The sequence below is a fragment of the Nycticebus coucang genome, chromosome 2 (assembly GCF_027406575.1).
Source record: "Nycticebus coucang isolate mNycCou1 chromosome 2, mNycCou1.pri, whole genome shotgun sequence".
Classification (NCBI taxonomy): domain Eukaryota; kingdom Metazoa; phylum Chordata; class Mammalia; order Primates; family Lorisidae; genus Nycticebus; species Nycticebus coucang.
The window spans coordinates 156,118,917-156,129,650 of record NC_069781.1 but is presented as its reverse complement, the minus strand read 5'-3'; the positions used below and the strand labels follow the sequence as shown (position 1 = coordinate 156,129,650).

The 10,734-nt window shown below is 46.4% G+C and overlaps 2 protein-coding genes across 2 annotated transcripts in view; both read right to left on the bottom strand.

The window, feature by feature from the left end:
* Positions 1-10,734, bottom strand: part of ADGRG5 (adhesion G protein-coupled receptor G5) — a 266,713-nt gene that overhangs the window by 105,234 nt on the left and 150,745 nt on the right. The window lies entirely within an intron of this gene.
* COQ9 (coenzyme Q9) overlaps positions 152-10,734 on the bottom strand; it is a 14,441-nt gene continuing 3,858 nt past the window's right edge. The window contains exons 2-9 of the mRNA XM_053602542.1: positions 10,067-10,235; positions 8,633-8,768; positions 5,238-5,380; positions 4,874-4,958; positions 3,284-3,388; positions 1,741-1,896; positions 1,443-1,496; positions 152-819 (exon numbers count right to left, since the gene is read on the bottom strand). Coding sequence (XP_053458517.1) covers positions 784-819; positions 1,443-1,496; positions 1,741-1,896; positions 3,284-3,388; positions 4,874-4,958; positions 5,238-5,380; positions 8,633-8,768; positions 10,067-10,235 — 884 coding nt within the window. The 3' untranslated portion in view covers positions 152-783. The remainder of the gene's footprint in view (positions 820-1,442; positions 1,497-1,740; positions 1,897-3,283; positions 3,389-4,873; positions 4,959-5,237; positions 5,381-8,632; positions 8,769-10,066; positions 10,236-10,734) is intronic.

The window sequence follows — 10,734 nt, the reverse complement described above, 5'->3', positions numbered from 1 at the left end:
CTAGAACTACCCAGTATTAGGCAGTGCCTGGGCCAGAATTCAAGGGTCCTGGCTGCTGGCTTCAAGCCTTTTCCACAACACTGTATCTCCCTCTGGGGTCTTGGATACCTATCAGTGTCTTTATGGAAACTAACTGCACACAAAGAAACTGCTTCAATCATGTTTATTATCATTTTTACAGACTCTAAAGACACTAATACCCCTGCAATGCACCCTGGTGTAATGTGATACCAGGCCTGAGATCACACCTCTGTCCAGCAGGCACCTATCCCAGGTGAATGAGGCAGTTTTCTGAGGGGGTTCCCAGGACCAGCATCTCAGGACTGCAGAGAAAATGGGCTGCCTGTTAGGAACACTGTTGTGTGCACATGCCTGTGCTGTGCCAGGATGGAACTGCCATTTATGGTAGATTCTGACCTTGACTCTGGCTTGGGAGCCCAAGAGAGCATTTCTGGGAAGGTTAAGACATGATCCAGGTGCCCAGGAGAGCATGACAGGGATGTGCTGGGTTTCCATGGTTTCAATGCTTGGAGAGAGCCTCATTTCTCATTCACACAGGAGCAATGCAGAAAGGCATCAGGAGGTCTGGCCTGGTATTAGGAACTGAAGGGGTACTCCAATCCCAGGCCCGAAGTATATGAAGTGCCCTGTGGCTTCCAGGTGGCTGTGGTAGTGACTCAGGAATTAACACTCGGTTACATGGCCGGCACCTCATACTTTTCAAAGTCCCTTCAATTTATCCATTTGTTTTCTTCCAGGCACTCTTGTTTACACCCCTTCCTCTCACCGGCGCTGGTTTAGACCTGTCAAGTTCTTGAGCTGATACAGGGATGGAAACAGAGAGAGTGGTGAGGTCTTGCCCTGCCTTGAGACTCTAATGGGAAAGATCAAGGTTTTCGAGGTGGCACATGTGGCTATGACACAGAGACTTGACATACAAGGGTCCTAGGAGTCAATGGTATTTCTTTTTCTTTTTTTTGAGACAGTCTCTTGCTCCCAGTGGAGTGCTGTGGTGTCATAACTCACAGCAACCTCAAACTTTTGGGCTCAAGTGATCTTCTTGCCTCACCCTCTGTAGTAGCTAGGACTACAGGTACCCACCACAACAGCTGACTATTTTTTAGAGATGGGGTCTCATTCTTGCTCAGGCTGGTCTCAAACTCATGAACTCAAGCAATCCATCCACCTCAGCCTCCCAGAGGGCTGGGATTACAGGCATGAGCTACCATGCCTGGCCTTCAGTGATATTTCTTGATACCAGTAAAAAATAAAGACTTTGGAGCACTTTGGATCAAGACACTGGGGCTGAACCAATGTCAGTCTTATTATTAGCTTTTTAGTTTGAGGTTACAAAATGGTGTGGGCTGAGTGACACATGTTGTAAGTTATCACAGGGCTGGAGTGGGACGGGGGTGGGCAGAGATGAGTTGGGTGGTACTCACTGTCACTGCAGCACCCATGAGTCCTTGCATCAGTGCCTCTCCAGTGGACTTTACCTACAGGGAGTCAGAGTCAGGATTCCTTAAGTTCCCAACACAATGTGGGATAGGTAGGACAAGTCAGGAGGCCTATGAGCCTCTAAAGGTGGAGTCAAGAGGGCTATGGGTACTGGAAGGAGAGTTGATGGAGAACACAATCACAAATGAGCAAAGCTCAGCTGAGGCCAAGGGGACCAGTTGTGGCCTGAGAAGAATGAGTATACCTTCAAAAGAGGATGTGCAATGGCTAGCCCCCAGCTACCTGCTTGGCAGTGTGGCCCATGTTCATTGCGTCATTAATTCTGTTTTCTAGGAAGCGCCATGTGTCCTCAAAGTCTGGGGAGGAGTCCTGCATCATCACCAGCTCCGTTGTGTTGTAGATGCCAGCCAGCACAGCTCGGCGGGTGTACCAGTTAAACTGCAAAGAAATCCACCCAGGAAGGTAGGTTACCACTACTATGTGGGCTGGGAAAGTCTAGGATAGTTCCCACCCAAGGTCATGGGAACTCCTGAGTTCCCACCCAATTTCTCCTTTCCCTCACAGATACATATGGCCCTGTGGACAACATCACTGTCGCAAACTTGGCCGGGCATCAGAATTACCTGAGAGATTAAAAATGCAAGTTCCTGGGCTCACCTCTAAAGAGTACAGCCAGTGGGTCTGAATTAGTAAATATTCTAGGTGATTTGGCAACATCCAACCAATTCTTGGAACTGCTAGTGTAAAGACTAAGTCTTAGGACAGCGATTTTCAACCAGTGTGCCACGAAAAATTTTAAAGATCATTAATTAAATTATTTTTGGAAGAAGTTCAAAGCATAGGAAGCATATTCTTCTTTTTGACCCTTTCCAGATCAAGATAATTTAAGTGCGCTGCTGAAAATTTGTAGGTTCAAGTGTGCTGTGAGATAAAAAAGGTTCAAAAACACTGTGTTAGGATATCTGAATCCCAGGGAAGCTCTGTGGTCAGCCAGTTATGACCAAACCCTGGGTGCTCATCAGTAAAGTGAGGGCTGAGACAGGATCGTGGACAGACCACAATACCTGGACAAAGCTGAGAGTTCAAGTCCCTCAGCAACTTCTGAGTGTTCAGCAAATTACTCTTCAGAGGACCAGCTCAGCTGCTTGGTGTTTTATTCCTTTAATTTCTTTACTTTCTAATTTCATTTTCCTACCTTCTCTGTTGGTGGTATATTCCCGCATGAGGGAAGTTTATTAAAGCACTTTGTTACAACTATGGTGGGTGTCTCTCTGGGCTTCCTCATTCTGGATTTCACAAAGTACCAACACATTTTAATTTCTTTTATGAAGAAATTTTTTTAATTTCCTACCAGAAATATGACAGCATTAACAAGTCAGATTCTTTCCTGGTGCCTATTTAAAGGGGCTTATTCATCTCCTAGCAAAGCAGGTCTAGATTGGCTGGGGAAAGGTGTTTCTTTTTAAAGCAATGAGTATCTCCATGGTATTATTTTTTGAAAGAATTTTGCTGCAGAATCTACATCTTAGGAGAACGCAAAGAAAATAACAGTACAAAGGCAGCCCAATCACAAGGCCCTCTGATGTCTTCTGTCATCACCAGAGGGTGGAAGAAATAATCACCAGTTTATGGCTGGAATGCTGGTCCCTGAATGTAGGTGCCCTAGATTCCACTTTGGCTTGCTGTAGGATCTTCCTCATACCTTGGGTGGGAATGACATTGCAGACCCTCTGAATGGATTTGTGATCAAATTTCACAAACTTCTTGAAGAAATGCTTAACCCAAGCTTTTTCCAGTATCCTGTGGGCCTGTAGAAAGTACTCACATCTGTGGACTGGTCCCCAGCGTAATGCCACATGTCATCCACCATGCCGGTGAGCAGGCTCAGGCTGGACGGGATGTTGTGGGGGAGCATGAGGATGCTGAGGGCCTGGGGGGAGAATGGCAGAGGAATAAGTACTACACACAGGTAACAGTGCAGAGGTGGCCAGCGCCTCACCTCTCCAAGAGGTATACGAGGGGGCATGCCTAGCTCTGGTTCTCTGAGACCCACCACCTTCACCTGCCTGGTGTGAGTTCCAGGCAGCTAGTAATCCTGACTACAGCTGACCGGAGCCAGGGGCATGGTTCTGTCCCAAGCTGGCCCAATCAGATTCTCCATTCCCAGCATGTGGAATTGAGAACACAGAGCCAGAGGGTCGAGGCTGGTTTCTCTAAGCAAAGATCGGGAAGCACCCCATTCCATTACAGAGGAAAAAGCAGAGATAGGAGGAAATTTGGGGAGTGGTTTCCAGGACCTAATTCTTTGCCATTCCTGGGTCTGGCAGCATTTCTGTGCTTGATGTACCCCTGTAGCATCACAATAAACTCCTCCCCATTCTTTTGCTTAACTCAAGTTGATTTCAGTTTCCTGAAACCAAAGATCCTTCCACTAACACAAGTGATGGCACAGACCAGCAACTCCTCCATTAACAGACAACAGCTCCTCCTGGTCTAACAAGACCAGGTCTTGCCATTTTACCAACTCTAAAATCTACTGGCTGTGTCCTACAGGAGCTCATCAGAGAGGTCCTAGATTGGCTGAAAGGTTTTCTCTTAGTGAACTGGTCTGGAAAGAAACAATCAGGAAGGGAGCTGAGGGCCTAATACACAAGCTTCCACTGCTTTAACTGAAGGTGGGATGAGTCAGGGCCGGGGATGTAAAAATCAAGTATGGAAAGCAAGGGTAGGGGACAGGACTTAACTCCTGGCTGTAATTCCCTTTACGGCCAGCCTGAGGCTAGGGGCACTCTAGGTATTCAAATGTCTGCCATGGAATGACTGAAATCACATGCCCAGCAGTCTTCCAGCTGGGCAAAGGACACTAGCCATCTGAGTCCCTTTCGTTTCTGATGTGCTTTCTTAACTCAGACAATGGCCCACATTCTCTGTGACAAGCTTTGAAACAGAGGAAAAAGGAAGCTTCAGAGAAGGGGGGAAAAAGTCCTTGGAATGAATATTCCAAGGCCCAAGCATCCCATTGACAATGTGACAAAGTCCCAGTCCTCCAGATGGGAAACATGACAAAGCTGTTATTCAAGTGGAGACAGCCCATAAAGTCTGATTTTCTAAGCTCCTTCATTGACTCCTCTTCGTTAACACTCAGTGGCACACTCAGGCACTAGGACCCACCCAGGATGTGACTTAGTACTCAATCACTTGCATTCCAAGAACTGAGACATCATGGCTCAGAGTTATCCTCTCTATCCTCACTCCCAAGTTTGAAACCTAGCTCTACCAACTTTACTAAGTATTCCTGATTTCATGGAGACGATTAAAGAGCTAACTTCTATACAAAGTCTTCCAAATGAAAGGTGCTGAGAATTATAAATATTAATATTATTATTGCTTTGGGGGCTGGATATGGACTCTGTACCCGGGGCCAGTGCTCAATGTATGGGATCAGCATTCTCAGTCTGGTTTCCACTGCATCCCTCAGGAACTGGTCTGTCTTCCTCTTCCTGGAAGAGGGAAAAGAAAACAGTGTATCTCTGGGTTAAAGGCAGGGGCTTAGCACTACACTGTCCACACAGCCCTAAGGAGGAGGTCCCACCAGCTCCTGACACTGGCTGGCTAACACTGTCAGACAGGCTGCTGGCTTTAGTCCTGTCACAGCAGCAGAGCTTCTCAATGCCACTCTCTTTTGGCTCTGTTTGGATTAGTCTCCTGGGGACAGCTGATGGGACATGAGTCCCCCAATCCTTAGCTGCCACCCCGAGCAATAATGCCATAGGACTTACTCTGCCTGGCCCAGTTGTACCAGCTTCTGCCCCTCTTCTAGTATACGGGAGAGCCGAGCGTTGCACTGGGTCACAAAATGCAGTATCAGCTCACTGCCATCATTCCCAAACATGCTGGCTGCTGCGCTGGAGAGACCCAGAGACTAAAAAAGAGAGAGAGAGAAAAAAGAAAAGTAGAGGGCAAGTGTACCAGAACTATGTCACCTGTTCATCACTAGTGCCTTCTATAACACAATAGCTTGATTTTCAGTGGGACACCCCCCACACACACACTTCACCCATGTGATTTAGGTGAAGTTGACCACCTCCCATCCGGTCACTCCATAAAGCCCCTTGGTAGTGTGCAAGCACAGAGTCCAGGTTTGGATAACTCGAGTTCACAGGGATACCCCCAGAGATAGATGTCTCTTAAACGGAGGTTTTAAGAGCCCACATTAGGACTTTTGCCAGTGTTGAAAGGAGAGAGACGCTTCTTTTCTATTGGGGCTGCTGAGTCATTTTCAGTTTTGCCCGGGAAACCCCTGCTGAGAAGGACGCTCACAGAGAAGAAAGCAGCTCGGAGATGAGATGGAGACAGGTTCTGATAGTACAGTCTGAGAACACTGTACTGGAGCTACTTCCAGACTTTTCTGTTATTAAATGAACTGAAATTTTCCCTTTCTAGGGTAAACCAGTTAGAGATACACTCTGACATTGTAACCAAGAGTCCTCACTGATATAGACGGGGACTGGGGAAAGCACTCATAACCCTCCTCCTGACAAATTCACTAACCTAAATCTCTGGGAAATTGGGTTTCTCAGTTGGTTAAAACAACAAAAAAATTTTTTTCTTAGTGAGTTTCTCAGAGAGTTAACAAAGCCACAAAAACCTTTTGCTGTTTCTGAATCCAGTAATACTTGAGTATCTCCTGGAGGCAGAACACTGACAGCTGCAGGGACAGAGGATAGTAAAGAAAAAAAAAAGCCAAAAAATTAAATACCAACTCCTACTATTGCCGAGCGCGGTGGCTCACGCCTATAATCCCAGCACTGTGGGAGGCTGAGGAGGGAGAATCACTTGAGCTCAGGAGTTCGAGACTCGCCTGAGCAACAGTAAGACCCCGACTCATGAAAAAAATGGAAAAACCCAGCCGGGCGCCAAGGCCAGCACCTGTAATCCCAGCGGCTTCGGAGGCTGAGGCAGCGGGGTGCCCGCAGCCCGAGTCTGAGGTTGTGGTGAGCTACCACGCCCACTGCACTCTGCTCAGGGGCATAGGGTGGGACCCTGTCTCAACAACAACAACAAAAAAAAACTCCTACTATTGAGAGTAGGAAAACTGCCTCACTTTTGGTGGAAGTACATGGCCTTTATAGAGGACAATTTGGCACAAGAACAGAGTTGTGGCAGTGATACCACGGGTGACTGCATGCTCACTATGTGCCAGGCACCTTTCTAGGCATATCACATAAACAATCTCGATGCATCTTCACACCACCAGCAGCAGGTGGGTGACATTATCACCCACATTTTACACATCAGACTGGGACTCTGTACGTTGGCTGTGCCAATAGGGTCACGAAAGGAGTGTGCAAGGCTGGAGGAGGAAGAAGGGACTTGTCCCTTCCTCTTTACTCCCTGTCTGATATGAGCATCATACCCAGAGATGCTCCTTCACCCCAGCAGCAGCAGTTCTCTCCGCAAGCAGCACCGAACCCTGTTTCAATTTTCCCAAGCCCCTCCCCAGTCCTAGGTCAGGTGTCAGTCTTAAGTGACGTTTCCTCCAAACCCAGAGGCACCAGCCCCAGCCAAGAAGCATCTTACAAGGGTACACGTGAAACTTAGTAAATGTAGAATATAATTTTCTTAACACAATAACTAAGAAAATGCCAAGAAGGCTATGTTAACCAGTGTGATGAAAATGTGTCAAACTGTTTATAAAACCAGTGTATGGTGCCCCATGATCGCATTGATGTACACAGCTATGATTTAATATTAATAAAAAATAAATATATTAAAAAAAAAAGAAGCCTCTCTTCCTCAGAGGTCTGAACTCCTCCACAAGGATTTTCCTTCAAGCTTCTAGTTTTGCTAATTCCAACTTGTCCTTTTGTTCCGAGTGCTGGGGATGGAGCTGCTTCCTACATCTGCTACCTCTGTGATACCTAGAGCAGGCGTCCTCAAACTTTTTAAACAGGGGACCAATTCACTGTCCCTCAGACCGTTGGAGAGCCGGAATATAGTTTAAAAAAAAAAAAAAAACTATGAACAAATTCCTATGCACACTGCACATATCTTATTTTGAAGTAAAAAAACAAAACGGGAACAAATACAATCACACGGCCTCATCTGGCCTGCGGGGCCCGCAGTTTGAGGACCCCCGACCTAGAGTATTCTTACCTCTATACCTGGCTAGTAATCTTTGTTATTAAATTCTCTCTATTTGAATAATTGGTATGCTTTCTATCTCCCAAATGAATCCTGACTGATACACTCCCTAAAGGAACAACTCTGCTTCGTGAAATTTGTTGTAAAGAAATTAATCAGAAATATACTCAAATACGTGGTACAAAGAGGTTTACAGTACTAAAAAATTGGAAGCGGCCCAAATGTGTATCAATTGAGGTCAAGTAAATACAATAGGTATGATGCGGTCACTATGAATGAAGATGTGCTGAGTAAAAAAAAAGGTCAAACAATCCTGGTACATTTCTGTCCCTCCACTTACTCTACCACTTTCTGTAATGATTCTTACCAACATTCTCTGCTACCTCCAAACCCTTTGATTCCTTCCACCATTTAACGTTAGGTACATGAGAACACACCTACTTCACAGAAAAAACAGACACCTTCCCCCTGGGAATGCTCTTAATCTTCTGGAAATGAAACCTGCAGCTGTCTTCTCCAACTTTGCACCCAGCACATCTAAGACCAATCCTTCTATTTGTTCTCCAAGTCTCATTAATTCTTGCCTTCAAGGAACCTCATACTTGGGATTTTGCCTGTTTCCTGTTGTACCCTCACCCTCTCTCGTTTCTGTAGTCTTCCCACTAGCATTCAATCACACGGACACTTCCATCCCAACTGCTGGGTATGCACCAGAGCCCCCAGCCTTCACAGCCAAATGCCCCTCTACCTCCTCACCTTCTACTCACCCCACCCCATCTGACTTCTGACCCGGCCTTCCAGGCCTTCCACCCAGATGGCTGCTGCTACAGTGACCAACATCTACTTGCTTAATCCACATCTGCTTTGCCTCCACCATCAGTATGCTCTCACTCAGACTCTTTGACAGCTCATCTTATTCTACCCTCCTCTTAAATGCCAGTGTTCCTTGAGGGTCTAGACTCCTCTCTCTCATCACATTATACTCCTGCCAGGAACTTGGCCAGGTTGCCCCGCCCTCGCCTATACACACCTGGGCTCCTTCTGCAATCGCCTCTGCTGTCCACCCATGGGCAGGCACAAACTCCAGGGCTGCCGTCAGGATGCGGTGCTGCAGCTGCTCCTCACTCTCATAGTCCTCCTCCTCCTCACCGCCCAGGTCTGTATACCTGAGACACGGGACAGAGCCCAGCGCACTCACTGCCTACAGCCTGGAGTGCACAATGGGCCTGACCAGAAACCAGAGGCTCTGATCTCCTCCAAGCACATGTTGGGAGGACATTTACTCTTACATCAGTATCAATGTTTTAATGCCAATAGAGTAAAAATTAGATCATCCCTTCTTTCCCATACAGCCACTGAGAGAAGGGATCCAGCAAGTTGAGGTCATGTGGTATGAAGGTAATGCTCCAGCAGCACCCTGGATTTCCATTTATAGCCCTTAGCACACTGTATTCATAGGGTCTTTATTTCATTACCCCTACCCTCCCCTTGAGGGCAGGGGCAATGGTTGTATTATTCACAAGGCCTAGTATAGAACTGGCTCTCAAAAATTATTTGTAATTTAATTAGGAAACCAGGAAAAAGTGACAAGGAAGACTAATTTCAGATTTAGAGGAACTTTTCAGTGGTGGAATTAGGAAGGAAAAAAATCTATTGGAAATAGAAATTATTGTTACCTCCGTGGAGGGCAATTTGGCCCCTAATAATGTAATAAATCTTGAAATGTATGTATCTTTTTTTTTTTTTTTTGTAGAGACAGAGTCTCACTGTACCGCCCTCGGTAGAGTGCCGTGGCATCACACAGCTCACAGCAACCTCTAACTCTTGGGCCTACGCGATTCTCTTACCTCAGCCTCCCGAGCAGCTGGGACTACAGGCGCCCACCACAACGCCCGGCTATTTTTTTGTTGCAGTTTGGCCGGGGCTGGGTTTGAACCCGCCACCCTTGGCATATGGGGCCGGCGCCCTACTGACTGAGCCACAGGCGCCACCTGAAATGTATGTATCTTTTAATTCAGTGCTCCCACTTCTAAGGAAAGATTCACACACTAACATCATTTAATAATTAAATGTGAACTGTGAAAAGACATTACAAATGTACTACTGTTGAGTGAAAAAACAGGTTTTGGAACAGCATGTAGAGTGTAATTAATCGTTAACTATATACACAGATTTATATCTGAAATAAGCTTAGAGAAACATCTGAAGGACATTCACAAAAATGTTAGCAATGTTATCTCTGTGATTTTGGGTAAACTCTGCTTTATTTTTGTAAATATCTCTTTATCATTTAAATGTTAGAATATATAGGTAACAATTCATAAACAATAAATTCTTTCAAAGATATCCTTAGAAACAATGAAAGGTGAAGAGGGGATGAACAGGAGAGGAAGTGAAGGAGGAGCAGACTTACCCAAGCATGCAAAGTGGCCAGAAACGAGGGGATTGGAGTTCTGGCGCCTACCTGGGGGGTGAATGAGAAGACTCTGGATTGGCTTTTTCTGCCCCCTGTGTCTCAGAATGCTGCTGAGAAAAAGATGTGGGAGGTTGCTGCTTCTGCTCATCTGAAGACCTCAGCCCCACAGCGGAAGCATGGAAGGCACGTGGCAGCAAGGACGGTCGGCAACGAGACACTGAAACAAAAACTGGGCTAATCAGTCAGGCACATACACCAGAGAAGACCCTTGGAGACCCAGAGTAGTAAAACGGACAGGAAGGGACTCAGCGCCTGTAGCTCAGTGGTTAGGGTGCTGGCCACATACACTGGGGGTGATGGGTTCGAACCCGGCCCAGGCCTGCTAAACGACAATGACAACAACAACAAAAGAAGAAAAACAGCTTGGCATTGTGGCAGGTGCCTGTAGTCCCAGCTACTTGGGCGGCTGAGGCAAGAGAACTACTTAAGCCCGAAAGTTTGAGGTTTCTGTGGCTGTGATGCCAGGGCACTCTACCAAGGGCAACAAAGTAAGACTCTGTCTCAAAAACAAACAAACAAAAAAAACTGATAGGGTGGAAGGGAGAAGTAGGGTTGAGACTAGTCCAGAACCCCTTATTCAAGTGCTGGGTTCCACACAAAAATCTTAGGTAAATTTGAAAGCTGAGATATGATGTAGTGGCAAAAGTGGTAAGCCA